The sequence below is a fragment of the Drosophila obscura genome, unplaced genomic scaffold (assembly GCF_018151105.1).
Source record: "Drosophila obscura isolate BZ-5 IFL unplaced genomic scaffold, ASM1815110v1 contig_4, whole genome shotgun sequence".
NCBI lineage: Eukaryota > Metazoa > Arthropoda > Insecta > Diptera > Drosophilidae > Drosophila > Drosophila obscura.
This window is the reverse complement of record NW_024542828.1, coordinates 8348315-8375431: the sequence shown is the minus strand read 5'-3', so window position 1 is coordinate 8375431 and position 27117 is coordinate 8348315. Positions and strand designations below refer to the sequence as shown.

General features: G+C 45.4%; 12 protein-coding genes across 16 annotated transcripts; 5 read left to right on the top strand and 7 right to left on the bottom strand.

Annotated features, from left to right (window-relative positions):
- Nucleotides 1–499: 499 nt before the first annotated feature.
- On the top strand, nt 500–7697 carry LOC111065927 (protein groucho). 5 transcript variants are annotated; one of them, XM_022354379.2, is made up of 14 exons: nt 500–574; nt 1780–2320; nt 2514–2608; nt 3064–3127; nt 3225–3407; nt 3688–3720; nt 4154–4348; nt 4421–4525; nt 4997–5053; nt 5209–5379; nt 5441–5715; nt 6434–7107; nt 7177–7376; nt 7446–7697. In XM_022354379.2, exons 2-14 carry the CDS (start codon nt 2285–2287, stop codon nt 7551–7553), a joined length of 2196 nt encoding a protein of 731 aa, XP_022210071.2. In that variant the 5' UTR covers nt 500–574; nt 1780–2284; the 3' UTR covers nt 7554–7697. The 5 variants fall into 5 exon arrangements, with proteins under 5 accessions (XP_022210071.2, XP_022210064.2, XP_022210090.2 ...); XM_022354372.2 differs by having other exon boundaries at nt 523–1015; XM_022354384.2 differs by lacking the exon at nt 500–574 and adding an exon at nt 1378–1574.
- A 1270-nt stretch (nt 7698–8967) lies between these two features.
- LOC111065959 (exocyst complex component 8) lies at nt 8968–11771 on the bottom strand. The gene is made up of 6 exons (XM_022354409.2): nt 11398–11771; nt 11184–11339; nt 10796–11126; nt 9951–10735; nt 9350–9879; nt 8968–9277 (listed from the first exon to the last, which is right to left on the bottom strand). The coding sequence occupies exons 1-6, from the start codon at nt 11465–11467 to the stop codon at nt 9092–9094; spliced, it is 2058 nt and encodes a 685-aa protein (XP_022210101.2). The 5' UTR covers nt 11468–11771; the 3' UTR covers nt 8968–9091.
- A 55-nt stretch (nt 11772–11826) lies between these two features.
- LOC111065988 (charged multivesicular body protein 2a) lies at nt 11827–14318 on the top strand. The gene is made up of 2 exons (XM_022354436.2): nt 11827–12233; nt 12309–14318. The coding sequence occupies exons 1-2, from the start codon at nt 11921–11923 to the stop codon at nt 12767–12769; spliced, it is 774 nt and encodes a 257-aa protein (XP_022210128.1). The 5' UTR covers nt 11827–11920; the 3' UTR covers nt 12770–14318.
- LOC111065998 (UMP-CMP kinase) lies at nt 12971–13950 on the bottom strand. Its single transcript, XM_022354447.2, has one exon. It carries the CDS (start codon nt 13896–13898, stop codon nt 13140–13142), a length of 759 nt encoding a protein of 252 aa, XP_022210139.1. The 5' UTR covers nt 13899–13950; the 3' UTR covers nt 12971–13139.
- LOC111066007 (DNA replication complex GINS protein SLD5) lies at nt 14047–15024 on the bottom strand. Its single transcript, XM_022354457.2, has 3 exons — nt 14845–15024; nt 14339–14792; nt 14047–14274 (listed from the first exon to the last, which is right to left on the bottom strand). The coding sequence occupies exons 1-3, from the start codon at nt 14944–14946 to the stop codon at nt 14153–14155; spliced, it is 678 nt and encodes a 225-aa protein (XP_022210149.2). The 5' UTR covers nt 14947–15024; the 3' UTR covers nt 14047–14152.
- A 12-nt stretch (nt 15025–15036) lies between these two features.
- LOC111066032 (pre-rRNA-processing protein TSR2 homolog) lies at nt 15037–15771 on the top strand. Its single transcript, XM_022354482.2, has 2 exons — nt 15037–15193; nt 15256–15771. The coding sequence occupies exons 1-2, from the start codon at nt 15065–15067 to the stop codon at nt 15721–15723; spliced, it is 597 nt and encodes a 198-aa protein (XP_022210174.2). The 5' UTR covers nt 15037–15064; the 3' UTR covers nt 15724–15771.
- On the bottom strand, nt 15752–16238 carry LOC111066069 (phosphatidylinositol N-acetylglucosaminyltransferase subunit P). The gene has a single exon (XM_022354521.2). It carries the CDS (start codon nt 16236–16238, stop codon nt 15762–15764), a length of 477 nt encoding a protein of 158 aa, XP_022210213.1. The 3' UTR covers nt 15752–15761.
- On the bottom strand, nt 16204–16669 carry LOC111066080. Its single transcript, XM_022354532.2, has 2 exons — nt 16571–16669; nt 16204–16510 (listed from the first exon to the last, which is right to left on the bottom strand). The coding sequence occupies exons 1-2, from the start codon at nt 16600–16602 to the stop codon at nt 16204–16206; spliced, it is 339 nt and encodes a 112-aa protein (XP_022210224.1). The 5' UTR covers nt 16603–16669.
- A 74-nt stretch (nt 16670–16743) lies between these two features.
- On the bottom strand, nt 16744–17605 carry LOC111066041 (60S ribosomal protein L34). The gene is made up of 3 exons (XM_022354491.2): nt 17587–17605; nt 17294–17365; nt 16744–17238 (listed from the first exon to the last, which is right to left on the bottom strand). The coding sequence occupies exons 2-3, from the start codon at nt 17356–17358 to the stop codon at nt 16824–16826; spliced, it is 480 nt and encodes a 159-aa protein (XP_022210183.1). The 5' UTR covers nt 17359–17365; nt 17587–17605; the 3' UTR covers nt 16744–16823.
- A 526-nt stretch (nt 17606–18131) lies between these two features.
- Nucleotides 18132–19965, top strand: LOC111065967 (zinc finger protein 2 homolog). The gene is made up of 2 exons (XM_022354417.2): nt 18132–18238; nt 18300–19965. The coding sequence occupies exon 2, from the start codon at nt 18304–18306 to the stop codon at nt 19963–19965; it is 1662 nt and encodes a 553-aa protein (XP_022210109.2). The 5' UTR covers nt 18132–18238; nt 18300–18303.
- A 426-nt stretch (nt 19966–20391) lies between these two features.
- On the top strand, nt 20392–21947 carry LOC111065977 (tRNA (adenine(58)-N(1))-methyltransferase catalytic subunit TRMT61A). The gene is made up of 3 exons (XM_022354426.2): nt 20392–20632; nt 20706–21164; nt 21585–21947. The coding sequence occupies exons 1-3, from the start codon at nt 20464–20466 to the stop codon at nt 21917–21919; spliced, it is 963 nt and encodes a 320-aa protein (XP_022210118.2). The 5' UTR covers nt 20392–20463; the 3' UTR covers nt 21920–21947.
- LOC111066018 lies at nt 21574–23649 on the bottom strand. The gene is made up of 2 exons (XM_022354467.2): nt 22357–23649; nt 21574–22294 (listed from the first exon to the last, which is right to left on the bottom strand). The coding sequence occupies exons 1-2, from the start codon at nt 22623–22625 to the stop codon at nt 21964–21966; spliced, it is 600 nt and encodes a 199-aa protein (XP_022210159.1). The 5' UTR covers nt 22626–23649; the 3' UTR covers nt 21574–21963.
- Between the last annotated feature and the right edge of the window lie 3468 nt (nt 23650–27117).

Genomic DNA, 27117 nt, shown 5'->3' with positions numbered 1-27117 from the left:
CTCTGTTGATTGCAGTTGTAGAGAATGAGTGAACAGGCAGTGATGGTACTGTTTCTGATACTATTTTATTCAACAAACTTAATTTCTATTTATAGGTAACAAAAGGTACAGAAAGTGCTGAGTCTAGTAAGAATATGGTAAAAGGGAATTGGAATTAATATTGAATTAATTTGGATTTAATATGATATTGTGTTATTGGGCAATTGTGATAGTCAGCAATTGCACCAGTGTTTTTGCCCTCTGACGAGCGATCGCATCGTTGGCAGAAATTGCTGCAGAAGCGGTTATTTTTGACTCAGCTACAATGCTTTGTCGTTTGTTATTATGTCTCCCGTTACATGGGTCGACCTGACTTATTCGATAAGTGTATATTATGTAATATTAATTACTGCATAAATATGCGACTGAACAACCTGTTTAAATAGAAGGGCGCTAAGTGGGTTAATTTCGTTCACTCACTCACGATTTTCGGTATATATTATAGTATATTTAATAAATTTGCTGGTATATTCGGTATATCAGACGCGATAAATGCGCGGTCACACGCGGATAATAAAAACAGGAAAAAAACACAGTAAGAAGTAGTGCAAATGCTTAAAAAATTATTGCAAATACAATGTCAAGCAGCGGCGACTAGAATCAGTGAAATAAAGGCTGAAACTCCATGCAAATTTGTTGCAAAATCATAAAGACGAGAACGCCATTTACCAGCCGCGGTCCAGCGAGTGCGCGTGTAGAACTCTTTGCCGGACAGACGGAGAGAGAGATATTGTGTGTGTGTGAGAGCGAGAGAGCGCCGCCGCCAAAGCTGCACAACACATACACGACTCTTGGCCTGTCAGACACTTCGCGGTCGGTTCGGTCGGCTGAAACAAGCAATATTACGGGCGAAAATCCTCAAAAAAAGTGCCTACAAATTTTGCATTAAACAATTCGGAGTGCGCAAGAGATTCTTTCAGTGTTCACGCTAGCATTGGGCGTCCAGTTGAACGTGCAAATCCAACGCATAAAATCGGTACTACCACTATCTCGCTTTTTTTTAATTGCTTTTGTTTATTTTTTGTATTGGACGGTATAATTTTTCTTTTGCCCTGTGCTCGTGCCAGTGTGTGTGTGTGTGATTTGGCCACTCGCTGGTTTCTACGTGCCCGTATCTGCTCGCAGGGACTAGTGTTGCCGCCTGGTGCTCCACAGTACAATTGGTTTTTGGTACATTTTAGCACGATTGGAGACTGTTCCTCCAAGCACCTGCCAACCAATGACTTAAACAAAACCATAAATTTCGCAATAAAATAAAAGCCAACGCCAAAAAGTACGAATGTGCCCATTCTGTGATTTGGCCAGCATGGCAACCCTGTTTAATTGCAGTCTGTCTGTATATGTTCATATATTGTTTGTGCGGAGCTGCTGTTTTAATACAAAAAGTGAAACAATTTCGGTGGATAATAATCAAATTGCCCAACAAAGTGGCTTGGCATATTCCAGCAAATCCCCGCCAAAGTCAAACTGTGATTTTGCGTAACAATTTGAGTTTTGCCCAGGCCACATGCAACTGTGCGCTTGATTTTTCGGCGGTAAACACTCACACTCGTACCCCCGTCATAAAAGTCGTCTCTCGCTGTGCGCTGGTGTGCGTGTGTCTCGCTGGCTCGGCCATTGCTGTGTGACAGTGTGTGTGACTTAAATGTGTGTGTGTGCGTATGTGCGAACGTATCGAAAAAAATGGTGCAAATATAAAAAACCATAACTAAAAAAATTGTTGTAAAATTCCATTCCCAGGATACCAAAAAAAAAAATGAAGAATAGCATGGAAACGATGGAGTTCCATTAAGTTTCCGGGTGGTTCGGAAACGTTTCTGCTGGGAGCCGAACGAAAAATATAAAAAAAAAAACGGCAGAGAAAAAAGTTCGAAAAAAAACAAAAAAAAAAAAAGTAATATAACAACAAGAGCAATAAAAACGCTTGCAAAAGAAATTTGCTACGCTGCCTGCCTGCCTGCCTCACGTTCACGTTCGGGCTCGCCTCGCCGCTAACCGGAAGGACGGTAGGAAACGCTGTGCCGGGGACGAGGACGAAGACGACGAGGACACCACTCACCTCACTCCTGCTCCTGCTTCTCCGCCCTTTCTCTGTCATCCGGGAAACAAGAAGAACTATTTGCGCTGGCTCCCATAGCAAATTCAACGCTGTCGCTGTCGAAACCCGGAATTATTCATCTTACCATTATTGGGAGTGTTTTAGCCGGCACACAATCATTGCTGTCCCACAACCATAAATAACAACATGTATCCCCAACCGGTGCGTCACCCCGCGGCCGGGGTAAGTACCTCCAATCCACTCAGCCCGCCAGACGCGAGAGTCGAGGCGAGCCGCGAGGCACATTGTTGTCCACTCTCTCTCTCTCTCTCTCTCTCTGGCCCCCCCAATCCACACCGCTTTGCTAATTGTGTTTCTTCCTTTTCTCACACTCTCTTACTGTTTATGCCCCCCTCTCTTACTTGGCACACCTCAGGGACCACCACCTCAGGGCCCAATCAAATTTACCATCGCCGATACATTGGAACGCATCAAGGAGGAGTTCAATTTTCTGCAGGCACAATACCACAGGCAAGTAGTAGAATCCTTGGGAGATCTCTCTTCTTGGGAATTTGGATGGATATGCGTGTGTGGATCCAGAGATGGAGCTAAGCTTGTCTTGCGTGTGTGCCCCAGCCAGTACAGTGGGGAGTCCTCCAGCAGAAGAAGCACCATTCGCTTGGGAGCCTCCACTGTGCAACTGCTGGCACACTTGTATATGCCTGCCAGCCGCTCTGTCTCTGTGTTAGTGCGGCCTGTGGATGCTGCTGCGGCTGCGTTTTTTTTGCAAAAAAAAGCAAAGCAAACCGGTTTTGGCGCGCCATATGCGCTGCTGTCATAGGATTAACCTGCGCCGCCGCCGCTTGCTGCTTGCTGCTTGTTTGCCGCTGCTTCCTTTGGCAGGGCCCAGCAAGCGGAGCGGACTTCACTTCGCTTCCGTCGCCTAAACTAATTTACCCGTTGATTATTTTTCCTGCGAATTCCAGCATCAAATTGGAGTGCGAGAAGCTGGCGAACGAGAAGACGGAGATGCAGCGCCATTATGTTATGGTAAGAGACAGATCCCCACTTCTCACACATAAATCTGCAAACGTTTAGCTAATAATAATGCCTTGAATTTACCCCCATTTCCCCCCTGTGCCAACAGTATTATGAGATGTCCTATGGCCTTAATGTGGAGATGCACAAGCAAACGGAGATCGCCAAGCGCCTCAATACACTGATCAATCAGTTACTTCCATTCCTACAGGCCGATCATCAGCAACAAGTGCTGCAGGCGGTGGAGCGTGCGAAGCAGGTCACCATGCAGGAGCTCAATCTGATTATTGGGGTAAGTATAAGTCGGTTCACACCCGACATTAGAATCAGCAGCAGCAGCAGCAACAAAGAGAAACATATTTAATGGAATGCAGCCTAATCCTAGGGCGTGTGTGAATTTATTTATGGCTCCCTGTAGCAGAGGGGAATATTTGAATCTTCTTTGGCGCTCTCGATTTGATTTTGTTTTTCTTCCTTCCACTTAATTTTTTATTAATCGTATGATTTCGCGTTGACCCAACCAAAAACCACAACAATAATCAAAAAACGTCCAAAACCGCCGCGTTGCATAGCATCAGCAGCAACATGGAATACAACAACTTTTAGTAAGTTTTTTTTTTTTTCTTTTGCTGCCTGCCCAAGAGTTTCATTTTACTTTCTGTTGTTACTGTTTTTCTGTTTGTTTGTTTGTTTGTTTGTCTGCCGCCCGCATACGACACTCTGCCACTTTGCCACTGCCACACAAACACAGCTAAAAGCTAAACTCCACTGCCACCATGCCACTGACGCCCGTCCCTGTTTTTGTGAATTTTATTCATATTTTATTTGTTTTTTTGGTTTTTTGTTTTTTCACTCCGTTAAAATAATGCTTACAAAAATGCCTTCAAATTGTTGTTGTTGTTGTTGCTGTTCTTATTGATGTCGTTGTAAACACACACACACACACACCAACACCAACGCTTAAATGTTGCACGACACAAAGTTGAAACCCCAAACCGGTGTTCTAATTAAAACACTTTCTTTAATCTGAATTTGTAGCAGCAAATACACGCACAGCAGGTGCCAGGCGGACCGCCACAGCCGATGGGTGCATTGAATCCGTTTGGTGCATTGGGTGCCACCATGGGACTGCCGCATGGGCCACAGGGTTTGCCCAAAGCGCCGCCAGATCATCATAGGCCGGACATAAAGCCCACAGGGCTGGAGGGACCAGCAGGCGCCGAAGAGCGTTTGGTAAGTAAATACAATATATTTTGTTGCCCAGAAACAGTTATAAAAGTTCTTGTGAATTTTTTTTGCTTGCAGCGCAATTCAGTTTCACCAGCGGATCGTGAAAAATATCGCACACGCTCGCCGCTGGACATTGAAAACGACTCGAAGCGTCGGAAAGATGAGAAGCAACAACTGCAAGTGAGTATCACGAATCAGCTTTCAATCTTCAATATAAATACATATAAGAAGCCATCTCATCCGCATAAACCATAAACCATAACCGAATTAAATGTCATATAGCTCAGCACTGAGCTGCTGCTAAGATGCTGTTGCTGCTGTCTCTCAACTCACCAAACAAAACCAAAAATAAAAAAAAACCTGTAGTCTATCCTATCATTTTGTAGTTGTTGTTGTTGTGGTAGTCGTCATTGTTGTTGTTGTGCTAACACCTATAAAAATATTGCTAATTTATAAGAGACGCGCAGCCAAAAAAGGAAAAACAATAACTAAAAAAAAAAAGAGAAAAAGAAATAATGATTTTTGCTTAATTAATATATATAAAAAATTTTATTGCTGCTGTTATTGTTGTTCTTTTTGGTGGTTGAATTGTTATTTTGTATGAACTTTTTATTTATATTGTTTTTGTATTTTTTTCAAAATTATTTCCAGGACGATGAAGGCGAGAAAAGCGATCAAGATTTAGTCGTAGATGTTGCAAATGAAATGGTGAGTTGAGTGTCGGCCCCAGATTCAATGCAACCAAAATCCCCCCTAACCCACTCCAAAGAAAGAAACACCAAAAAGAAATACACCTCCCGTCAGCTCTAAATTCCCATTTAATTAATTATATTTTGTTGTTGTTCTATCCGAATGCCTTGCAGGAATCCCACTCTCCACGTCCCAATGGCGAACATGTGGAGGTACGCGATCGTGAAAGCCTCAATGGCGAACGTCTGGAGAAGCCCAGCAGTAGTGGCATCAAACAGGAACGTCCGCCCTCGCGCTCTGGCTCCAGCTCGTCACGTTCCACACCCAGCCTCAAGACAAAAGATGTGAGAGATCTTAGACACTTAAGAATATATACAGGAAACTATAACCAAAAATTTCTTATAGATGGAAAAGCCGGGCACTCCGGGCGCCAAGGCACGAACACCGACACCAAACGCTGCCGCACCAGCACCAGGCGGTGTTAATCCTAAACAAATGATGCCACAGGGACCACCGCCAGCCGGATATCCGGGGGCACCGTATCAGAGACCAGCAGATCCCTACCAGCGTCCACCATCGGATCCAGCCTATGGACGACCGCCACCAATGCCGTACGATCCGCATTCGCATGTGCGAACAAATGGCATTCCACATCCCTCAGCCCTGACGGGTGGAAAGCCGTAAGTTGTGCTATCCTACCCTACCAAAATATTTTGGACAGAACGAACAATATTTAGTTTCAATGACAGCTTGGGTGCTATTAGGATGGGAAGAACATTTGACTCTTAGATAGGATTACAGTGGTAGAAGAACCAAAGTGATGGAATCTCTGAATTTTAGCAAAATTCTCTTGATTAGGATCTTTACACTAAACAACAGAGCATGGGGTATACGAAAACTTTTAATTTAAACTGTACAATGTATTAGGTTTCTGTCATAGACATTGATTGATGAAGTTTAGCTCTTACCGTGTTTTCCCACTGCGGGTTTAATTCAATATTTACCATATAAGATACCTTTACTGATAGATAGATCCAATTATTTATTAGGACGTTCACGTGCAATGGCAAGCATCTAATAATTGTGGAAAATGATAAAAAAAATTAAGTAGAATAGCCAAGAATGTATGTAAATTATGTAAAAATTTGAATAGTAATTACAGGACTAGGAGGCATTAGGCAGAGGAACGGAATTAGTGGTAGATATAAGGAAAAAACAGTCCTATAGCATAAGACCCTAAGGGGCTCCAAAATAACAGTGAATTTCGCTTGTTTTTTGGAGCGGGGGGACTTCCTCTCAACGATTCCAAATTAAAGCGTTCAACTATTTTAGTTGTAATTTCCTTACGATTATTTCCCATATTAATCGACTTTTTTAACTCTTTCCTATTTCTGACAGTGCATACTCTTTCCATATGAACGGTGAGGGTAGCCTACAGCCGGTGCCATTCCCGCCGGATGCGCTGGTAGGCGTTGGTATACCTCGGCACGCCCGTCAGATCAATACGTTATCGCACGGTGAAGTCGTCTGCGCCGTGACAATTTCAAATCCTACAAAATACGTTTATACGGGCGGCAAGGGGTGCGTCAAGGTCTGGGACATCTCACAGCCGGGCAACAAGAACCCCGTCAGTCAGTTGGATTGCCTGCAGCGCGACAATTATATACGCTCGGTGAAGCTACTGCCCGATGGCCGAACGCTGATTGTGGGCGGTGAGGCATCGAATCTGTCGATATGGGACCTGGCCAGCCCAACGCCCAGAATTAAGGCCGAATTAACCTCAGCGGCGCCCGCCTGCTATGCGCTGGCCATCAGCCCTGACTCGAAGGTGTGCTTCTCGTGCTGCAGCGATGGCAACATTGCCGTATGGGATCTGCACAACGAGATATTGGTGCGCCAGTTCCAGGGACACACCGATGGTGCCTCGTGCATTGACATCAGTCCGGATGGTTCGCGATTATGGACGGGCGGTCTCGACAATACAGTGCGCTCGTGGGACCTGCGCGAGGGCCGCCAACTGCAGCAGCACGATTTCAGTTCTCAAATATTCTCGCTTGGCTACTGTCCCACAGGTGGGTTTTTGCGAATTATTACCCGGACTTAAACCATATTTAAATCCTTATTTTTTTTGTGTTGTATAGGCGACTGGCTGGCTGTGGGCATGGAGAACTCACATGTGGAAGTACTGCATGCATCGAAACCGGACAAGTATCAACTGCATCTGCACGAGAGCTGTGTACTGTCGCTGCGATTTGCCGCCTGCGGCAAATGGTTCGTTTCAACCGGCAAAGACAACCTGCTTAACGCATGGCGAACACCATACGGTGCCAGCATATTCCAGGTGAGTGGAAAATGATGGGGGGGATTGTATTGTATATTTTTGCTAATCTATTTGAATTATTTATTGCAGTCGAAGGAAACATCATCCGTACTTAGCTGCGACATATCAACTGACGACAAATACATTGTGACGGGCTCGGGCGATAAGAAGGCTACTGTCTACGAAGTTATTTATTAGAAGATCCTACTCCTCCTCCTACACCACACCAAGCAGTTTTTTCATTTTGTAATAAGCGCGTATAGTTTTTATTACATTAAAAAAAAAAAACAAAAACAACACACACCACACAACCACACACACACACATACAAAATGTTCGAAATCATGCAAATAGAAAAAGAAAAGAAAAAACAAAACGCATCAGCATACGCAACAGCAGCAACAACAAACAACAACATCAAACAAAAAACAGAAGAATAAAGGCAGCAAAAGCGAAGCAGAAAAGTAAAAAAGAGAAAGAGAAATTCGATAATATATATACATAAATAAAAAAGAAAAAGGAAAAAAACTAAAAATTTAAGCGTACTTGTAGCTACTAAGCCTAAGCCTAAGTCCAATAAAAACCAACAACACACACAAATTGCAAGTAAAAACATAACAAAAGAAAAAACAAGAGCAAATAAATTGATGAGCGAGCAACAGAAATGAGTATATAAAAACAACAACAACAAAAACAAGTAATAATTAAATTAGAAAACAGAGAAAACAAGTCGGCGTTACCTAACCCCCACGTTCCATCTAGACAGGAGAGCCGAGCCGCTTCTAATGTTCGGTCGATTGTCTGCATGGATTAGTCATTGCAAAAGTGCAGGAGCAGGAAGCGTTGAGATTATATGAATAAAAACCAGGGGCTGACAAAACGAAAGAAACGATATGCTAGCAGAAGGAGTATAAGAGAGTGGAGTGCTTTTAGTTTTTGTTTTGTTTGTTTTTTATATGTGAATGTTTTTTGTAATTTAGCTGAGAATCAGAAACAAGGACAGGACAAGTAAATCGATATAAATGCAAATAAAACAAATGTAATTTTTAAGTTGTCCCCCCACCCAAGCCCACTCCCCCCTCACACACACACACACACATTTGCATAAAAAACAAAGTATACATAAATATAAATGAATATAACTAGTAAGGATTTTAGTTAAGAGTTTTTACATTATAAATTTAAAACAAAACAAAAAGGAAACCAGAAATTTTGAAACACACACACACACATACATTCACGCATTGTGGGGGCAGTCACCTTTGTCAGGGTTAACGGGGGAACATTTATTTGTGTGTGTGAAGCCCCTCTTTTAGTTTCCCCCTCCCCTCAGAACCAAACTAAAATCCTATATTTTGTGCAGCTAACAAAAAAATGAGAGAAAAGAGAGCCACAACCGAAATAGAAATTAGAAGAAAAAAAACAAACATCTAAATTGTTTAGTGTTTAGAAAGTGAAGAATCGATTTATATATACAAAAACAAAATCTATATATATATATATATATAATACGTACGAGTATATATAGAGAGTGGGCACGCCTCGCGCCCCCGAGTTTAGAGTGCAGCACACGCTTCGATTTTTAATTTTACAAAATATTATTATTATTGTGGTTATATATGTATATAATTATATTATAAATAATTGAAGCAAAACGACAAAAAATAAAAAAAAAACTTATATGTAATCGAAAAAATTAAGCAATCACAAAAAAATGCGTCGCCTCGAATCCCTCCTTAAAAGACATCTGTGGTATAGACACTGCGCTGGCGGGGCAATGGTGCACCATGCTGACGCGACATTTTTGTGTGCAGCTCCCTTAAGATCTCGCACTGGCGACCCGATATCTGTCGGAACTTGTCAATGGCTATGGGCAGCAGATTGTCCACCAAAAAGATTTTATTCTTCATCACAAAGTTGGGCTGCAAACAAAGAACAGGGCGGAACAAGGAGTAAAGTTAGTAGCTAAAAATGAATACAAACTCGCCACTTACATCCACAGCCATGTCGCTGGGCGGCTTTAGTGAGTGATGGGCGATAAACAGCTCCTTTAGCAGCAGTTCCAGTTTCTGCAGCAGCGTCTCACACTTGGCCAGGCCGCCGCAGTGTTCGGTTAGCTGCAGAAAGTGTCGTATGAACACCACCGTGGACTGTGTAAGGTTCATCCAAGTGTCGCCCGTCGCCTGTGCGCGCACATCGATGCCCAGGACATCCAGTTCGAGCAGCAAACGCTTTAGATTTGATTTAGTTTGCAGATTGTAGGGCTGCCAGCTTTCCTCGGTGCGTCCCACAGAGTCCAGCAGACGCTCCTTGGATTCTTCGATCAGCGCTTCGAGGGTGGTGCGCAGCAGACCCTCCAGATGGTAGCTAATGTCCAGACCAATCTCGGTTAGCTTCGTGGATGGCTTGCGCACACGCTCCACACACTTGGCCACTGTCTCCAGGGAGGTGCCTTTGGTGAGGTAGTGTTTAATCAGCTGACTGGCAAAGTACTGCAGCTCGGCATTGCACCAGACGACAAGAGCTGCAGGAGAGCAAGGGGAGAAGAGTTAATTTATGGTAGAGATTTAGTTAGTTGGTTTTCCCCCCACTTACCACTCACACACGCCGGCTGCTGCTCAAAGGCGGTGAGATAATCACACGCCACCTGCGTCAGATCACAAAAGAATAGCTCCGATATATCGGCATTATTCCTACGCGCCTCGCGCTGCGACACCCGCAGACTTACAGCGCACACCTTCAGCAGGGTGGCACTCGCCTGCCGATAGCGGCCCATCTCCACGAGTATCTTTAGCGGCCGCTTGGCGGCCCTCAAGGCGATTTGTAAGTTACGATTATGGCTATTCGAGAGCTCCTTGAGCAGGACATTGATCAGCTTGAGCTCCTGCTGCTTCACCTTGCTCTCAATGCTCTCCGCTTGGGTAACCATCTTGCGGTTCTCGCCCTTTACGTACTGCTGTGTGCGCTTGATCAGCTCCTGGGCATCCTCAAAGTGGCGCTGGGCAACCAATGTTTGAATCTCCTCGCTGGCCGTGCTCAGCCACTCGGGCGTCTCATCCTCCAGGGACTTGGGCTCTGTTGGCGTTTCGAGTGGTGGCGTGCTGCTAACCTTCTCCGGTGTGGATGACTTGGACGACTGTTGTTTGGCCCGCGTGGGTGGCTGCGGTGCCTGTCCCTTTTTCGACTTCTTTTGCTGATCGAAACGGAAGGCTTCCTCGAGTTTTTCAATCCATTCGGTCTTGCCGGCGGCGGTGATGCTTTGATATATCTTGGAGCCATCTGGGGTGATGATATTGATGGCATTTTTAACGCCATCCAAATCCTTGATATTGATCACGGCTATTTTCTTGGGATCGTATTCGGTGAGGAAGTCCAGGCGCCTGAAAGGAAGTGTCTAGTTTGAGTTCTGTGTATGTTTAAATGCCAAATAAACCTCCTACTTGTCATGCTTCACTTTGCACACGATGAGCACATCGTTGAACAGAAAAAAGAACACCCGCTGTATAGGCCTGTAATCATTTGCATCCAATTCGATTAGGGCGCCCTCATTGAGGAACGTCTTGCCCTCCAGATTGCCATTGAAGCCTTGCACCATTTCCTTAACCGCCCGTGTGGCATGGCTGTTCTGCACATCATCGGCGGCCGCACTGCTCTCCGCCTCCACGCTGTCCGCCTTCAGGCGGGAGGTGGCCTTCCCATCGGTCATGGTGGCCAAAATGTTGCGTTGTTCGATGAGAATATGCGATAGCTGATACATTTCCGACTCGAGATCTAATATGGGGATAATCAAGACAACATTTAAAGGGCGTATACTTTCGTACAACTTACGCGATATCTCTTTGGCCGTCTGAATGAACTCCATGTAGTTCTTTTTGCATGTTTGCTTGAGAGTGGCTGCCGTCGTTTCATTGTAGGCCTCGATTTCCTTTTTTCGCTGCTGCAAATCACTGCCGCCCACACATTCACGGGTCAGCTCTTTGGTGTCTGCAAAGTTACACACTTTAGGTGCTAAATACCATACAAATTAGTTAAGCAAACCTACATTTATCCACACTAAAGTTAAAATCGTCGAATTCCTTCATGTTGTTTGAGTAAACTGCAGCAGAAGCCATTCCCAGCGAAACGCAAGCATTTGGGACGTCACAGCGCCAGTGCTTCTTCTTCGTAGCTGTATTCGCACAGGCAGCCGTGCTGCCGATTCAGCTTGTTTCCCGTCAAATCTGGCTGTTCAGCAAAATCGTATGTGCTAAGTACCTTAATGTTGAAAATATTGCAGAAATTCAACGCCAATATAGCGATGTTCATTTATTGAAATCGGATGACATCAGTGGCACTTTGTGGTGTAAGCTTTAATTTTATAAAGATTCTGGTGGCAACCGTCGATTTTTTGAGCTTCAACTGTTTTCCTCAAATTGTTAGAGGTTTCTAGCCAGGTTAATCTGATAAGTCTAAAAGTTGGCAGCACTGGTTGCTTTGTTGTGTTTCTTCGATGAGTAATCTTTGAATTCCGTCATATTTCCTCCTCACATCAATCGTAGAGTTTGTAGTTGAAACATTAAGCGAAAATGGATTGGCTCTTTGGCAAAAAGATCAGCCCCGATGAGATGCTGCGTAAGAACCAGCGCGCCCTGAACAAGGCGATGCGGGACCTGGATCGGGAGCGTATGAAAATGGAGCAGCAGGAGAAGAAAATCATCGCGGACATCAAGAAAATGGCCAAGGAGGGCCAAATGGATGCGGTGAAGATCATGGCCAAGGATTTGGTGCGCACGCGGCGCTATGCGAAGAAATTCATGCTCATGAAGGCAAACATTCAAGCGGTTTCCCTCAAGATACAAACGCTCAAGTCACAGAACACAATGGCCCAGGCCATGAAAGGTGGGTGTGGAGTGTGGGGTGTGGACTGCTGTGGCTGATTCACCTTCTCTAATCTTGGATTTTTCCCTATTCCAGGCGTTACCAAGGCCATGCAGAACATGAACCGCCAGTTGAATCTCCCGCAAATACAAAAGATCCTGCAGGACTTTGAAAAGCAATCGGAAATGATGGACATGAAGGAGGAGATGATCAACGATGCCATCGACGATGCCATGGAGGACGAGGGCGACGAGGAGGAGACCGATGCTGTCGTTTCACAAGTGCTCGACGAGTTGGGCCTGCAGTTGGGCGAGCAATTGGGCGACCTGCCCAATGCCTCTGGTTCGCTGTCCATAGCCGGCGGTGCTGGCGCACAGAAGACACCAGCTGCTGTGGCTGCCGGCGCTGTGGGTGGCGGCGGCGGTGGTGGTGGTGGCGGCGGAGGCGGTGGCGCGAATACTGGCGCTGGCGCAGCCGGTGGCAGCGGTGGCACCTCACCCATGTCCGATGCTGATGCCGACCTCCAGGCGCGCCTTGACAAACTGCGAAAGGACTGAGTCCGAGAGAATCTGCCTGCCTGCCTGCTGTTTTCCAAGCGTATTTTTATTAAAGAGATGCCTCTACCGGTTTCATCTCGCTTCGTGTATTTTCCAAGTGCAAATGTTATTCAATTGTGAGTGCTTGAGGTGCTTGTTCTACCCCTACCGCCGCCCGCGTGTTCGGCGGAAAATCGATAAGTAATTGGACAGCGTTCGTTCTTAAATTACAATAACAAGCGTATATATATTTTTTACAGGGGGGGTGGGGAATAGAGGATAGCATTGCTACATTAAAGATAAGGCTAAACACACACATAAAATAATTAAACAATGAGCTGAAGAGATAACATTTCACTTGGATTGGAGGGGGCATCGCATCGCATCGCATCTAGAAGCCGCTGGACAGGAACGTTCGCTCCACCTCCCTGAAGACCTGATCGGCATCGGGACTGGCATCGATCTTCTTAACCTGGCCGGCGCCATCAAAGTACTTGATAATGGGCAACGAATCGTTGTTGTACGTCTGTATGCGCTTCTTCAGACTCTCCAGATTATCGTCAGAGCGTCCAGAGCCGCCCTGTCCACGGGTCAAACAGCGCTTGACACACACCTCCTCGTCGCAGTCGAAGAAGAGAACGAATTGCATGTCTACCTTTTCGGACATCTGACGATTCCAGCCGTCCAGATTGTCCTGGTTGCGTGGGAAGCCGTCGATGAGGAAGAGCGATTTACCCGAGTTCTTCATGGCGTTTTCCAGCAGCGAACACGTGACCTCTACGGGCACAATTTTCCCGTTACGTATGTAATCCTCGATTAGCGTGCCAAACTCTGAACCCTCGCGCGAACGCTCCTCCCTCAGTAGGTCGCCCGCGGACAGGTGCGTGAAGAGGAAACGGTCCACGATTTTGGAGCATTGCGTGCCCTTGCCAGCCCCGGGGCCACCTAGAACGAACACAACCTTTGGCTTCGCACTGCTGGTCATGATGATGGGTTCGAGGAGGTTGTGTGTGTTGCGGTAATACGTTCTGCAGAAATCGCTCGCGTTCGAATGTGGCAAATGCTGCGTCAGCGTTAGTTGTTGTTGTTGCACCACTCCTGGCCCACACTCTAATGCTCTGGGTAGCAATCGCGCAAAAGCCCGCCACATTGACAAATGAAGCTAATTGGCTGCGTGGTATGTGTATATAGGGGCGAGAGACACCACCATCCACCATTTTCCAGTGGAGAGAGTGCTCAGACGTTTGTCAGCACTGGCTGCGCCCACGTCGCAATTGGAATGGCAACAACCCATTTAATATAGTTAATTAATTAATTTATGGCAAAATATACACTGAAACGCATGGGAAACATGACATTTTGCTGTATTAAAATGTATGTTTTTTTTAAAGTCTATTTTATCTGTTAAATCAGCTGCGCTTGGTTGTTCTGTACCAAGTCGGCCACTAGTTGATATGGAATAATATGTTGGGAACCGGGCGCCATGTCGACCTCCTCGTCGTCCACGCCCACAATCACAGCAGGCACTAAAATGTAAAGAAACCATGCATTAAATTGGGATTCCATTCCATTTAAAAGAGTTTGGCTCACCTGCCACATTTGCCTTGAGAAACACATGACTCATCAGGTTGGGTGTAACGATCCTTTGCTCGAGCTCGCCACGCTGCTGGTTGGGCATGTACTGGGTGGCCACCTTATGGAAATACTCATCCACATGGCTGGAGAATTCATTGGCGAATTTCGTCTCCTCCGGCGACAGGCGCTTGTCGTCCGGCTCGCGCGCCTCCTCCTGGTTGAGTATGTGCTGGGTGAAGGTCTCGATTTTCTGCAGGCGGCATCTGAGGTAGCTGGCCATGATGTAGCGCACACGTTCCAGCTCCATGCTGTGCACCACAGCTCGGAAATCGTTCTTGTCCAAGTCCTTCATTTGCTCCTCCATGTGAGACACCTGGGAGACCATTAGCTCCAGCATGTCCGTCTGGTTGGGCAGTATTTCGGGGGCACACATTTCATTGATCCAGGCTGTCTCCAGAATCTCGAGCACCTGTTGATTCCAGATTGAACATTGATTCCAGGATGTCCCAAGAGACGCCTACCTTTTGTGCCGTTATTTGCTCCATATCATCATCATCCTCCTCGTCGTCATTGCCCAAGGCAGCCTCCGCTTCAAGATCGGCTATATGCTCGTCATCCGACATGATTTTCCAGATATTTTCTTTAATGTTTTGGCGCAAAATTAACAGCTTGTTTACGTTTCCTGCGAAAGGCAAGCAGTAGAACACTGCCGCGTTGTGCAACACTAAACCAGCACACGCGATGGCCGCCGCCACACAACAAACGGAGTTCCAAAAGAATTTTCGACTAATTGTTGAGAAGATCTTCAACAATTGGCAGAACTTGAGGCTCGCCGTGGAACATGGCATGGGCGGACGCAATGGCCAGCAGGTGAGACCACTTCTGCATTCATTTTAGGCTTGAAATCTAACCTAAAAGAACTTTGTTGCTAGGTGGCCATCCAAATCATGGACTACACATATCAATATTGTGTAGGAAACGAAAACATTACGCAGGGCGAACTGCAGGAGGTGATCGAAGAGCTCATGGACCAGGAATTCAACACGCTGTGCGACGACAATTCCATACCAGAGATCTGCCGGAATCTACTGCGTTACAAGCAGATGGCCCAGCTGAATCAGTATCCAGAGATTGAAACGGAGCTGAGCAAATTGCCACCCGGCAAGGAGTGGCTGCGTCCCGATGTCAAAGTAACGTACACACCCGTAGACGGCGACTCGTCCTCGGACGACGACATGGACGAGGACGGCGATGATAATGATGACGATGAAATGGATGAGAGCGAGGAGGAGGAAGCTCCTAGCGGCAGTGGGCGTGTCACCCGCTCCCAGACACGCAAGCAGAAGGCTGAGGAGTTCGTTGAGCCCGAAGATGGCTGGACAACGGTCCGAAGAAAATGAATTTCTTGCACGGAATAAACGAAATCTGTTAGTTTTTTTTAGTTGTAATATGCTGTATTGACTTCTTGGAGGTCGAGGAATCTTAGGGGGGCTATGGGTGCTCGCGTTACTGGCCTGTGCGATGTCCTGCACAGTTTACAGTTGATTGGTGGCGGCTTCTTGTGCTTTGATGGAGAGTCTTGCTGCGGATTCTTCAGCTGTGACCAGGATGTAAATGCTGTGCCCTTGGGTAGAGCTAGTTTGGGGTCCACAACGGAATGGATGGAATCCACATTGACAGTCAGCGACATATTAATGGCCGGATAGATGAGGAAAGCGAAAAACCAAGCGAACATGAGCACCAGAAATGGCACAAAAACGGCAAAATATTTATCCGGCAAGTAGGGTTGCAGGCCAAACTCGAAGGGGAGGAGCGCCCAGGCCACGTATACAATAAACAGAACCGTAAACAGCATATAGAACGCAAAGCCATAGATGGCCCTATGCGGAGTCGGTGCTGGACTGTGCTCCGGCATTGTTATCCTCCTGTGGTTCTGCCGCTTCCGGTGCTGTTGTTGTCTCGCCAAACTGCTTGATGGTGTCCTGGCAGAGCAGCAGGGCCTCGAAGAACGAACTGATGGCCGTGCGCAGATTCTTCACTTGGTCCGCATAAAAATGTACCACCAAGACATCCAGCTCCAGGCTCAATGTTTTCTGCACGAAATTTCGACGAGGCTCCTTGTCCACACTCAAGACACGGTAGGCGATTTCGGCCAAGCGTGGCGTCTCAAACGGCAATCTTAGGGTTCTATTATATAAAACAGCAAATATATTGAGTGTCTCACGTGTAAACATATAAATAGCTTACGATTCATATGGTTTGGTGGCAGCTTGTGGCATTATAAAGTTATTAATTATTTTGTTGGTCGAATGTAAGCGCAAAATGTGAATGGCAAATAATCAAGAAGCAGCACAGAACTTGTTTACCTCTTCAACAGCTGTTTACAGCACCCGCAAATCAAAATTCAAACAAACAAATCGTTCCAGTTTGTATTTTCTTTATTACAAAATGTTTTCACGTCCAAAATTAATGTTTCAAACAAGATCCCTCAAGTATCAATCTACTTCTTGGACTTGACGACGCCTTTGGGTGCGGGTTTCTTGCCGGCGGCCTTGACGCCAGATTTGCCTGCGGTCTTGCCGGTGGGCTTCTTTGTGGCGGCAGCCTTTGTGGTCTTCTTGACCTCCACCTTCTTGACTGGCTTCACGAGTGCCTCGCGCTGACTCTTCAGGGCCTTGACAATCTTCTGCTCCTCGATGAGGAAGGCGCGGACAATGCGCTCGCGCAGGCAGCCATGGCACAGGACACCGCCGTAGGTGCGGGCCACGGTCTTCAGGCGCTTGGACATGCGTGGACGCTCGCTGGGCCGGGATGGGGTGATGCCCTTAAGCTTCTCCTTGCACTGCCCGCAGCGTGGCACAGTCTTGTTCTTCTTCACATACTGGTAAACCAGACGGCCGCCGGGAGTGCGCACACTGTAAACAAATCAATGATCAGAATTCGGCACCATTTTTGCTACGGTCTACTTACATGCGCCTCTTGTTGGAGCGGGTGTTGTAGGACAGACGCCTCCTCAAAGTCAATCGCTGCACCATTTTGCGGCTGCGACCAAAACAAAGTCATTTTAGCACAAACAAATTCCCGGCGAATAACGGGGGAAACAAAATGTCATAAAATAGAGGGGAAAAACAATGCAATTGCACATGAGTAAACTGTGAAAACATGGTTGGCATATTCGTCCATCGTCTTCCATTCCAATTGGCCTTTTTTCGCAGCCCAATCGCAGGATGTCGGCGGATTATACGGAAATCAAGCATACGTACTTTCGTAAAAAAAACCAAAAGGGAGGGAAACAGAGTGACCGTGACGGTAACGATAAAAAATACCATCCGGCCAACAAATAAATACCATTAAATACCAATTCTGTTTCGAGAAATACCATTAAAAAACCAGGGCAGTCCGGCGATTAAACAAGACTTAACCCACTTAACAACCCTCTATTTGTTAAACCGCGGAAGATAATACTGTTTGTAAAAGCTCCTGGTAGCTCCTTGTAACACACAAATTACCAACGACATGTTTCACCTGTAATACATAAAATATATGTTAAAGTTACATAAAATACGTTCTATTTTATTAATTAAAATCGTATTCCATGATTTTCATGTTCAGTTTAATATTGCTAGCTAGTTGGCCCTCTCAGAACTAAAAAAATAGTTTTAACCAATTCCAATTCGCTGAAAAACCAAAAGAGGGAAAGAGACAGCGTCACCGGCAGTGTGACCAAGGACTTATGGACAAAATATACCGTCTGTTCGTAAAAAATATACCGAAATATACCTTGCCACTATTAAAATATACCGATGAGGAAGGGGAGATTTTTTTTGGTTTTTCGTCTATTTTTCCCTCTATTTTCGCCAAACAAAACAAAACAAATAATTTTGTAAATCCGACGACTTCGCGATTTGGTTGCTAGTGTGTTTGATATTCCATTTAATTCTATGTACATTGTTCATTAAAATTCATTTGCTTGCAGGAAAATGAATCAAATGTGCAGAGTTTGCATGGCAGTGGCCGGACCATTCACGAACATTTTTGATGAGCCACGAAAAGGGGACACGGACACTCGCATCTCCGAGATGATATCAGAGTGCACAGGATACGTGGTTAGGCGTGGGGATTCGCTGTCTGAAAACATATGTCCGACTTGCCTGGAGGATGCAGTGAGGGCATTCAATCTGAAGAAGACCTGTAAGCAGAGCCATAAACTATTTTTCACACTGATGGAGGAGGATAAAGCAGAGGACAAGGATTCGCCACAGTCGGATAGTCCGAGCCAATTAAAACCCAATGAAGATGCTGGCCATAACATCTCTGAGCATCGCTTCAATTGCTCTTTCTGTACAAACTCATTTGCAAAAAAATATCAGCTATCTGAACACATCCTCAGTCAGCATGGGGAGCGGCCGTACAAGTGTCCTCAGTGCCCGAAGTCTTTCGCGACATCCAACAGTCTACGGTATCACATGCGTTCCCACGGAGACGACCGACCTTATCAATGCGCTCACCCTCACTGTTCAAAGTCATTTAAACTGAAATTCCAGCTTAATACACACAGCCGTACTCACAGTCCGAAAGAGCGACCGTATCAGTGTTCGGTCTGCTCCAAGTCCTTTAAGAATCTCGATAATTTTACCACACACACACGTTGCCACACAAAATCCTACAAGTGCACTCAATGCTCCAAAACCTTCTCACAAAAACCTTCTCTCAACGAGCACCTGCGTACGAGCGCTTGCAGGCAATTGCATCAGTGTCCACACTGCCCCAAGTCATATAAGCAACCATATCAACTGACCAAGCACATACGTTCCCACACCAGACCCTACAAGTGCACTCTCTGCCCAAAAGCCTTCTCCATAGAATGCAATCTAAGAGTACACCTGCGAACGCACACGGGGGAACGGCCCTTCCAATGCACCGAATGTACGAAATCGTTTAAACAAAAAGCCCAGCTGCACGGCCACCTCGTTACGCATACTGGTGTGCGACCGTTCAAGTGTACGCAGTGCGAAATGTCTTTTCTGAAAAGATGCAGCCTGCAAGAACATAACCGTACGCACACGGGGGAGCTGCCATATCAATGTTCCCACTGCCCGAGGGCCTTTGAAGTGGAAGAGTATCTGAAGACTCACCTACTTAGGCACAAGGGTAAAGGTCCATACCAATGCCCCGTATGCCCAAAGTCTTTTCCACACAAGTACAAACTACATAAACACAGCCGTACGCACTCAGACGATCGACCCCACCAGTGCCCCCACTGCTTAAAGTTTTTTAAGCGAAAAAACGATCTGAGCAATCACATGCGCTTACACACTGCAGAAGAAAAGACCCAACCTGGGGTGAAAAATAACAAACCAATTGAATCCCGAAAGCGCTTGCAGGCTGTAGAAGAAAAGACCCAACCTGGGGTGAAAAATAATAAACCAATTGAAGCCCGAAAGCGCTTGCACGCTGCAGAAGAAAAGACCCAACCTGGGGTGAAAAATAACAAACCAATTGAAGCCCGAAAGCGCTTGCAGGCTGCAGAAGAAAAGACCCAACCTGTGGTGAAAAATAACAAACCAATTGAAGCCCGAAAGGAAACGCTCGAATCTGGAGTGCAAACGTTTCAGAATGCTTTTATAAATTATTTAAGATAATGAAGATGCGGATGTCAAAAGTTCTATGCACGCATATTCACAGTCTATGTCCCGCTTAATAAATTTGACAGGTACCAAAAAGTTTGGTGTTCGGTTTTTATTTAGAAACCCTGTTTTAAATTTAAAAAAACGTGCGCTTGGGAGTTTCGATACCGATTTAATTTATTATACACCGATATACCGTAAATATATGAACTCCTTATCGATATAATAGATAGCTTAGTGCGATAAATCTAATTATTAATTTGACCTTAATTCATATTGCTTCGTAGCTGTTGCTAGCTATTCTTGAGTGTGCATGTTTGTATGTTAATTTAATTTAGTTGTATACTGTTGTGCAACATTTTAAAAGTCCAGATTTTTTTTAAATGATAAGCCATTTACTTTACAACACTACTTTGAAATATATCGATGATTGGAAATCGACCACCACTAAGTAGTTAAACACGCGCACATTTTGTAAATAAATCGTGAATTGTTGAAATTTTGACTGAAATTATGAGTTTTCTTAAACCGAAGACCCACATTGAGCAGGGGGACATTGTGATCCTATACTTGAGTGTCAACTCCATGCATGCCATTGAGGCGGTGCCCACAATAGTGAACAAAAAAGGCGAAACCATACAACACATCTTCCAGACAAACTACGGCTCGCTTAAAGTTGAAAGTCAGTTGATATTGGGTTTTCAGTGATTCGCTTCGGTTAACTTGTTGCTGATGAACTGAACTCTCGTTTGCAGGCATCATTGGGGTGGAGTACGGCAGCCGCGTGGAGCTGTCCAAGGGCTGGGCAAATGTGCTGCAGCCGACACCGGAGCTCTGGACTCAGACACTGCCGCATCGCACTCAGATCATCTACACGCCGGATATAAGTATGATTCTGCACCAGCTGGAGGTGCGACCCGGTGCCGTTGTCATTGAATCTGGAACAGGTTCCGGCTCCCTGTCGCACTACTTTTTGCGCGCCCTCAAGCCCACCGGTCATCTGCATACGTTCGATTTTCATGAGGCTCGCGCCGACCAGGCACGCGATGAGTTTAAGCGGCACGGCCTCGCCGCATACGTAACCGTCTATCACAGGGATGTGTGCAATTTGGGTTTCAGCAGCGAACTGGATGGGGCCGCCGATGCGGTATTCTTGGATCTGCCCGCACCGGATTTGGCTGTGCCGCATGCATTCAAGGCGTTGAAGTTGTCGGGTAAGTGAAGAGAACGCTCGCGTTGACAACAAGTTGTCAGCGCCCTTTTAGCGGCCGCCTCCCGAGACTGAGACTGAGGCTGAGTCCGAGACTGAGGCTTGGTCGGCAATCAAGACTCCCCAGTGAAGCGGTCAGTCAGTCAGTCAGGCTGCCATTTCAATGTGCCTGACATTGAATGAGGCCGCTTTTGACACTTGATGTGGCCACGGCAGGCTGCTGGCTGCTGGGTGCTCGCTGGCTGGGCAACGTTTGTCATTAGGGGAATTGGAACTTCGATTGTTTGCCAGGCAAAGGCAGCAAAAGCTGGCCACGTACAAGCACAAAATGTGGGGAAAGCTTACGGGGATGGAGCTTGAGAAAATAAAAAAAATATTTGAAAAATATTTAATTTCCCTTCTCATTTTATGGCTCATTCCACAGGCGGCCGCTTTTGCTCATTCTCACCTTGCATTGAGCAGTCACAGCGCTGCATCCAAGAACTGACCAAACTGGGCTTCAATGAGATCTGCTCCATGGAGGTGCTGCAGCAGGAGAGCGTCATCAAGACCCGTTCACTGCCCGTCATCGATTTGGAGTTTCTTAAATTGCCCAAAACAAATGAGCCAGTCGCCGCCAACACCACACCCAACGCTGAGGAGAGCAAAACACCCAAGGAGCTGAAGAAGTACCTCACATCGAGCAATCCCCAAACGCTGCCCGGGCACACAGGTTTCCTCACCTTTGCCACCCTGCCGCCCAACATACCAAAGGCTTGATTAATAAATGCGCATTTAATTTTCGTAATTGCTTTGTCGCTTCATCATCCGTCAAAGGAGTAGGAGTAGTCCTCGAAGAACTTGCGCTCGGTGCTCTTGAAAGAGCCGCAGTGGTAGCAACGTTGCTGCTGCAGCGGCTGTTGGGTCTTGCGGTTCCAGGACTTTCTGGCCGGTGCCCAGGGTGTACGCTGCTCGGGTATGGCCACCTCGGTGCGTTCCGGATTGCCGCTGCAGGTGGGACAGCGACCCACCACAGTGGGCTTGGGCAGCATGCCATAGATGAGCGGACCCGGCGGCTGATTGCCATAAATGGTGACAATCTCTGGCAGACTGGAGTACGGGCGTGTGGGGAACTGCTTCTCGCGGTTCAGAAAACTGCAAAAAGGAAGACAAATTGATGCTGCTGGGAATGTCTATCTGGCCATGGACAGACTCACTTGGGTCGCGGCTCCAGCCAGAGATTGTTGATTCGTTTCGTTCGCATGATGTCGCCCAGCTTCTGCAGCAGCCGTAGATTTTCACGCTCGATCTGCTGCTGACGCTCACGCTCGTTCTGCTGCTTCTTCCACTTGCGTTGGACGTGCTCGTGGATGCGTGGCGTATGCGTATCGATGGCCGGGCGGGCAGACATCACCTTCTCCCGATGCTGGGCATAGCGTAGCTGCTCCCACGGCTGTTGCAGCAATTTGTCGCGGCGTGAGATCATCCTTCGCCAGACTCAAGGGTTAAGCAGCGGTGGATGGTTAAGCAGCGTTGGATGGTTAAGCAGCGGTGGTTGGTTAAGCAGCGGTGGTTGGGTTAGCGGGTTTTCTCGACTGCCTGCCTGCCTGCACACATGTTTACAGGCACAAACAAACAGCGTGCGTCCATAACAACCTTGCCAGGACAACGGACACTAGCACAGACACTCCACAAATATTGCACAATCATGCTAAGATTAAGTCGAACGGGCAGGCAACGGTTTGCCATTGTCGGAACCGGGCCGGGCCGGGCCAGGGCCTGGGCCACAACGATGCGCGGCGGCAGCTTTGCTCAGCTGTCCGGAGTGTCTATCCGCGGAGTGACATCTCCAGTGACTTGACTTGCAAATTTGCGGCCAGTGCCCAGTGCCAGTGCAACTGCAACTGCATTTGCAGCAGTTGTTACATAATTCTGGGCCGGCTCTGCTGCTTGTTAGGTCCAAAAAGTTCTGTGTAGTAGCCGCTCCTTGGGGCTTGGATTGGGGGTACTTGGTGTGGCGGCAAAAGTTCCTTTCTTCTTTTAGCTGATTCTTCAGCCTGCTGCTGCTGCTGTTGGGACTGTTGCTGTTGCTCATATGTCAACCGGCAGTTGTTGCTGCTGCTGCTGTTTCTGTGTCTGCCGTTCTAAATACTCCTCGTTTAGTGTTTTGATGGATGTTAAGTGCCCCGATGCACCTTAACAAAAAACAGCCGTTCAATAAGATTCAATCATTTTGCATCAATCAAACTGTGTGGTGCGCTTCTTGGTAATCTTCACTGCCATTTCCCGTTCCCGCCCGTCCCGTCCAGTGTGTTTTTGCCATTGCCAGACCAAAAACAAAAATCAGCCGCTGGCCTGTCAAAAATTTGTTTGATATTCGGTAACAATTGTTCGCCGTTTGAAGTTGATTAGCCCCCCGTTGTTGCTTACAAAAAGGTGTCTATTGTTGCATGCAGCTAGGCCAATAGGCGGTACTTGTTACCACAAGTCGCCTGATCGGTCGGTCGGTCGGTCGGGGGGGCGTGAGTCTGCACTATTGAACAAATTAAAAGATCCCAAGCCGATCTTTATTGGTCAGTTAATTGGAAGATTCGTACACTGATACGGAGGTATACTGTACGTGTTGCTTATCACAGCTTACCTTGTTATGCGCGCTGGCACCCATTGTCTTGGCTTTGTCTACAGCAAATTATCTTGTTTGATGAATCGACAACTGTAACGAATTTTCACTTGGGCTCCGCTGCGCCAAAGATCTCTGCTGCTGCTGCTGCTCCAGGGGGAGTCGACCCATGTCGATGCATTTCACCTTTACCTCAAATGAAAAAAAAAGAAGGCATTTGGCCCAGCTGTTTGACTCGTCACTAAACACCTGCTTAGTTGTGCATAAATTTCATTTGGAAAATGATTATTTTTATTGAAAATATTTTCATAAAAGTGGCATATAATTGTGCCGGCTCTCTGTGCTCTGTTGTGGCCTGTGTGCCTGCCTGCCCGCCTGCCTGCCTGGGTGTGTGTCGGCTTGGGGAGGGTGCAGCCTTATGCCCGCCAGCAATATGGCCAGTTTCTCACCTTTAGAAGCTGGCCCCAAAGTCTCCGATATGCGCTGTAGAGAGACGAGCAACAACAACAAAAATTGTATGGCAGTGAATGCTGCAGTGTGGATTACGGAATGGGTTTGGACTTTGCTGATTAAGTGAATACCCTTTAAAGCAAGGAACTCCAATATTTTTAGGCTTAAAAATCTTTTTTAGATTTTTAAGGTAGGCCATTGTAGATTGTTATAATACTTTTATTGGAATATTTTCTGTACCTTATCAGATTTCTTTGGTTCTGCTGCAATTTTCCTTCGCTTTGTTTTGCTTGATTCAATATTTAAAAATTATTTAAGCCTTAATAGTCTGCAAATTGATCCATCAAATTTAATTTAAAATGTCCATCAGAATTATTAATGATCAGAGAAATATAGAATAATTTGTTCATTTATTATCTTCTATAAATTATAAAAATAAATTTTCTATTCCAACGAATTTGGTCTGAAAAACCCACAAAGTCTTATTTCATGTAGCAAACAATTAATTTTTAATAATTCCTAAAACTATTTGACACCAGTAAATTCATAAAAATAATATTTATTATATGTACATATGTTTATGGATTTATTATTTATATTAAATTTATATTATTTATATTATATTTATATTATCTTTACTTATTTACTTTTTAATAATATTTCAAATAGGTTTATAGATTAACAGGTGGAAAATTAATTGTTAAATAAATTGTTAAATATTTTTTGAACTTTTCTTTTATTTGCTTTCCCCACACTCCATAAGCCACCACTTTATGTAGCGCACAAAGAGCTCAATATATATATATATATTTTTTTTTTGTTTCTTTTGGGTTTTGTTTAGGTTTAGTACATACCAATCGCATATCATACAAAGTGTACAACGGCCAAATACTGTGGTCTGCTGTCCTGTCCATTTATTACAACATGAGCCGGCAAAACAGCTACAGCAACAACTGCAACAAAAAGTCAGTTGAAAACTGCGATTTGCTGTCAGCTAATAATAATAATTTCGATATTGAAAATACGTTTTCTTAGTTAGGTACGACACTAAACGATTTCGCCCAGTCGTCGTCGTCGTCGTCTTCGTCGACAGTGCTAAAAGTCAGGCAACGGGCAACAGGCGACCCACCAACAGCAACAGCAAACAGCCATGGAAAAAGGAACAGCAACAGCAAACAGGGTGGGGGGGGATGCTGAAAAACGACCGAAAGTTGACCGTTGGTGGGGGCGGTGCTATTTGGCTGCTGCCTGCCTGCCTGCCAGCCTGCCAGCCAGCCTGCTGCTTCTTCTACCCCTTCTGCGGACAGGTGGTGTGTGGTGTCGATGTTCGTCCGCGTTTCGCTCGAATGTGGCTACGTTGGCCCGTTGGCCTGTTGGTGTTCAATATGAGCCACAATTGAGGCATTTAATCGAGCATCTCTTAACACGCCTTGGAATGTTGACTTATTATTGGCCCAAGCAGCCAGGCCAGGCTGCAGCCAAGGCAGGCCAGCAAGGCTAAAAAGCAAGCAAGCAGGCAGACAGTTGGACACTGACTCCCTCTACACTCCAACACCCATCCCCAGCTCCATCTGTATCTGTCTGTGTTCTCTGGGGTCTGTTGCGTCGGTGTCAGGAGTCTGTAGTTACCTCACAGTAAAAGCGTTTATCATCATTAGACTCAATCTAAAGACGTTTTTGGTCGGGGTTATCATGTTGATTATGTTGTGTGAAAACAAATTACATTTTTTTATACACCCTGCTCTCTCTCTCTCTACCCATCTCTATCTTTAAATCTATATGCCTCTCTTGCCTTAACACCATTTGTTGTTGCCTCTTCTGACTGCTGCTGCTGCTGGCTGGCTAATTATGAAGATGATCACTGATTTCAATTGTGCTTATTGACAAACCAATTGGTTGAAAGTCCCAAGACGAGACGAGCATTTTGTGAAAGGCTTTTCCTGCACAGCGTGGTGGCGACCCAATGCCGTGAGAAAATTGTGAAAAATCGAACCCAAAAGACAACATCAAATTATTTCCAATTTGCTAATGGCAATAATTGTTTGTACATTTTTTGTTTACCCCCCAAGTACCCAGAACTTAGCTATCATTTTATTTTTTTTTATTTTTGTTGTTGTTCTGTTGCACAGCTGTGTTCTATATTGTTGTTGTTGTTGTGGCTGTTACTGCTGTTGCAAGTGGCATTGCCTGCAGCTGCAACAACAGCAGCAGCAGCGGCAGCAGAACAACGGAGCAAGAATAACTGCTTTGGCAAGGTTAAGTCGGGCCCTGACTGCCTGATACGAGCACTGATCAACACAATTTCAGCTGATTTTAATTTAAGTTCAATGAAATTGTAAGCTTCTAAAACGTTGTAAGATTTAACGCAAGTGTTTTTATTTTTACAGATTTATGGGTTCATTTTATTATATATTTAGCATCTACACACTCAGAAATGCTTATAGCCATGTCCAGCCTTTTGGGTGCTACTGCCCACAGTTTCAAATTTGAGTATGATTTATTTATTTATTATATTTATTTATTTATATATTATATTTATTTATTTACTATATATACATATATATATTTATTTAATAAATTTATTATATTTATGATACAAAAGCTGGATCTAAGGGTCTTGCTTTTCAGAGATGTGTTCGATGGAGGTGACGAAAAGAAGAATATTAGATACTATTTCCATTATCTACTTATTTCCAATGTTTCCATTATTTTAGCGTTTGTAAAGCAAGGAAAAAACTCCAATCTTATTGAAATATCGATTCTGTACAGTCCTTCCACATATAAGAAAAAAAAAATGTCTGATAGAAAGAATAAAGAAATATTTTAAATTAAATTGGTACATCATTTATGTTCGCTTTAGATTATTTTTCTTTGCAGCACAGTGTAATTATTTTGTGGTGTGGTATGG

Bases quoted from the DNA above. Each gene is read 5' to 3' on its own strand.
- LOC111065959 (XM_022354409.2), bottom strand. From the start codon at position 11,467: ATGGCTTCTGCTGCAGTTTACTCAAACAACATGAAGGAATTCGACGAT. The intron at 10,736-10,795 runs GTAGGAGGTTTA...ACTTCCTTTCAG, and splicing joins TGCAAAGTGAAGCATGACAA to GCGCCTGGACTTCCTCACCG. The intron at 9,278-9,349 runs GTAAGTGGCGAG...CTTTGTTTGCAG, and splicing joins CCAGCGACATGGCTGTGGAT to CCCAACTTTGTGATGAAGAA.
- LOC111066080 (XM_022354532.2), bottom strand. From the start codon at position 16,602: ATGCCACAAGCTGCCACCAAACCATATGAATC. The intron at 16,511-16,570 runs GTAAGCTATTTA...TTTATATAATAG, and splicing joins GCCACCAAACCATATGAATC to AACCCTAAGATTGCCGTTTG.
- LOC111065927 (XM_022354379.2), top strand. From the start codon at position 2,285: ATGTATCCCCAACCGGTGCGTCACCCCGCGGCCGGG. The intron at 2,609-3,063 runs GCAAGTAGTAGA...TGCGAATTCCAG, and splicing joins CTGCAGGCACAATACCACAG to CATCAAATTGGAGTGCGAGA. The intron at 5,054-5,208 runs GTGAGTTGAGTG...AATGCCTTGCAG, and splicing joins TAGATGTTGCAAATGAAATG to GAATCCCACTCTCCACGTCC.
- LOC111066032 (XM_022354482.2), top strand. From the start codon at position 15,065: ATGGCCGCCGCCACACAACAAACGGAGTTCCAAAAGAATTTTCGACTA. The intron at 15,194-15,255 runs GTGAGACCACTT...CTTTGTTGCTAG, and splicing joins GCGGACGCAATGGCCAGCAG to GTGGCCATCCAAATCATGGA.
- LOC111065988 (XM_022354436.2), top strand. From the start codon at position 11,921: ATGGATTGGCTCTTTGGCAAAAAGATCAGCCCCGATGAGATGCTGCGT. The intron at 12,234-12,308 runs GTGGGTGTGGAG...TCCCTATTCCAG, and splicing joins AATGGCCCAGGCCATGAAAG to GCGTTACCAAGGCCATGCAG.
- LOC111066069 (XM_022354521.2), bottom strand. From the start codon at position 16,238: ATGCCGGAGCACAGTCCAGCACCGACTCCGCATAGGGCCATCTATGGC.
- LOC111065967 (XM_022354417.2), top strand. From the start codon at position 18,304: ATGAATCAAATGTGCAGAGTTTGCATGGCAGTGGCCGGACCATTCACG.
- LOC111066018 (XM_022354467.2), bottom strand. From the start codon at position 22,625: ATGATCTCACGCCGCGACAAATTGCTGCAACAGCCGTGGGAGCAGCTA. The intron at 22,295-22,356 runs GTGAGTCTGTCC...TCCTTTTTGCAG, and splicing joins TGGCTGGAGCCGCGACCCAA to TTTTCTGAACCGCGAGAAGC.
- LOC111066007 (XM_022354457.2), bottom strand. From the start codon at position 14,946: ATGTCGGATGACGAGCATATAGCCGATCTTGAAGCGGAGGCTGCCTTG. The intron at 14,793-14,844 runs GTAGGCGTCTCT...TGGAATCAACAG, and splicing joins AGCAAATAACGGCACAAAAG to GTGCTCGAGATTCTGGAGAC. The intron at 14,275-14,338 runs GTGAGCCAAACT...TTTACATTTTAG, and splicing joins TCTCAAGGCAAATGTGGCAG to TGCCTGCTGTGATTGTGGGC.
- LOC111065998 (XM_022354447.2), bottom strand. From the start codon at position 13,898: ATGTGGCGGGCTTTTGCGCGATTGCTACCCAGAGCATTAGAGTGTGGG.
- LOC111066041 (XM_022354491.2), bottom strand. From the start codon at position 17,358: ATGGTGCAGCGATTGACTTTGAGGAGGCGTCTGTCCTACAACACCCGC. The intron at 17,239-17,293 runs GTAAGTAGACCG...ATTTGTTTACAG, and splicing joins CGCTCCAACAAGAGGCGCAT to TGTGCGCACTCCCGGCGGCC.
- LOC111065977 (XM_022354426.2), top strand. From the start codon at position 20,464: ATGAGTTTTCTTAAACCGAAGACCCACATTGAGCAGGGGGACATTGTG. The intron at 20,633-20,705 runs GTCAGTTGATAT...TCTCGTTTGCAG, and splicing joins CGGCTCGCTTAAAGTTGAAA to GCATCATTGGGGTGGAGTAC. The intron at 21,165-21,584 runs GTAAGTGAAGAG...CTCATTCCACAG, and splicing joins CAAGGCGTTGAAGTTGTCGG to GCGGCCGCTTTTGCTCATTC.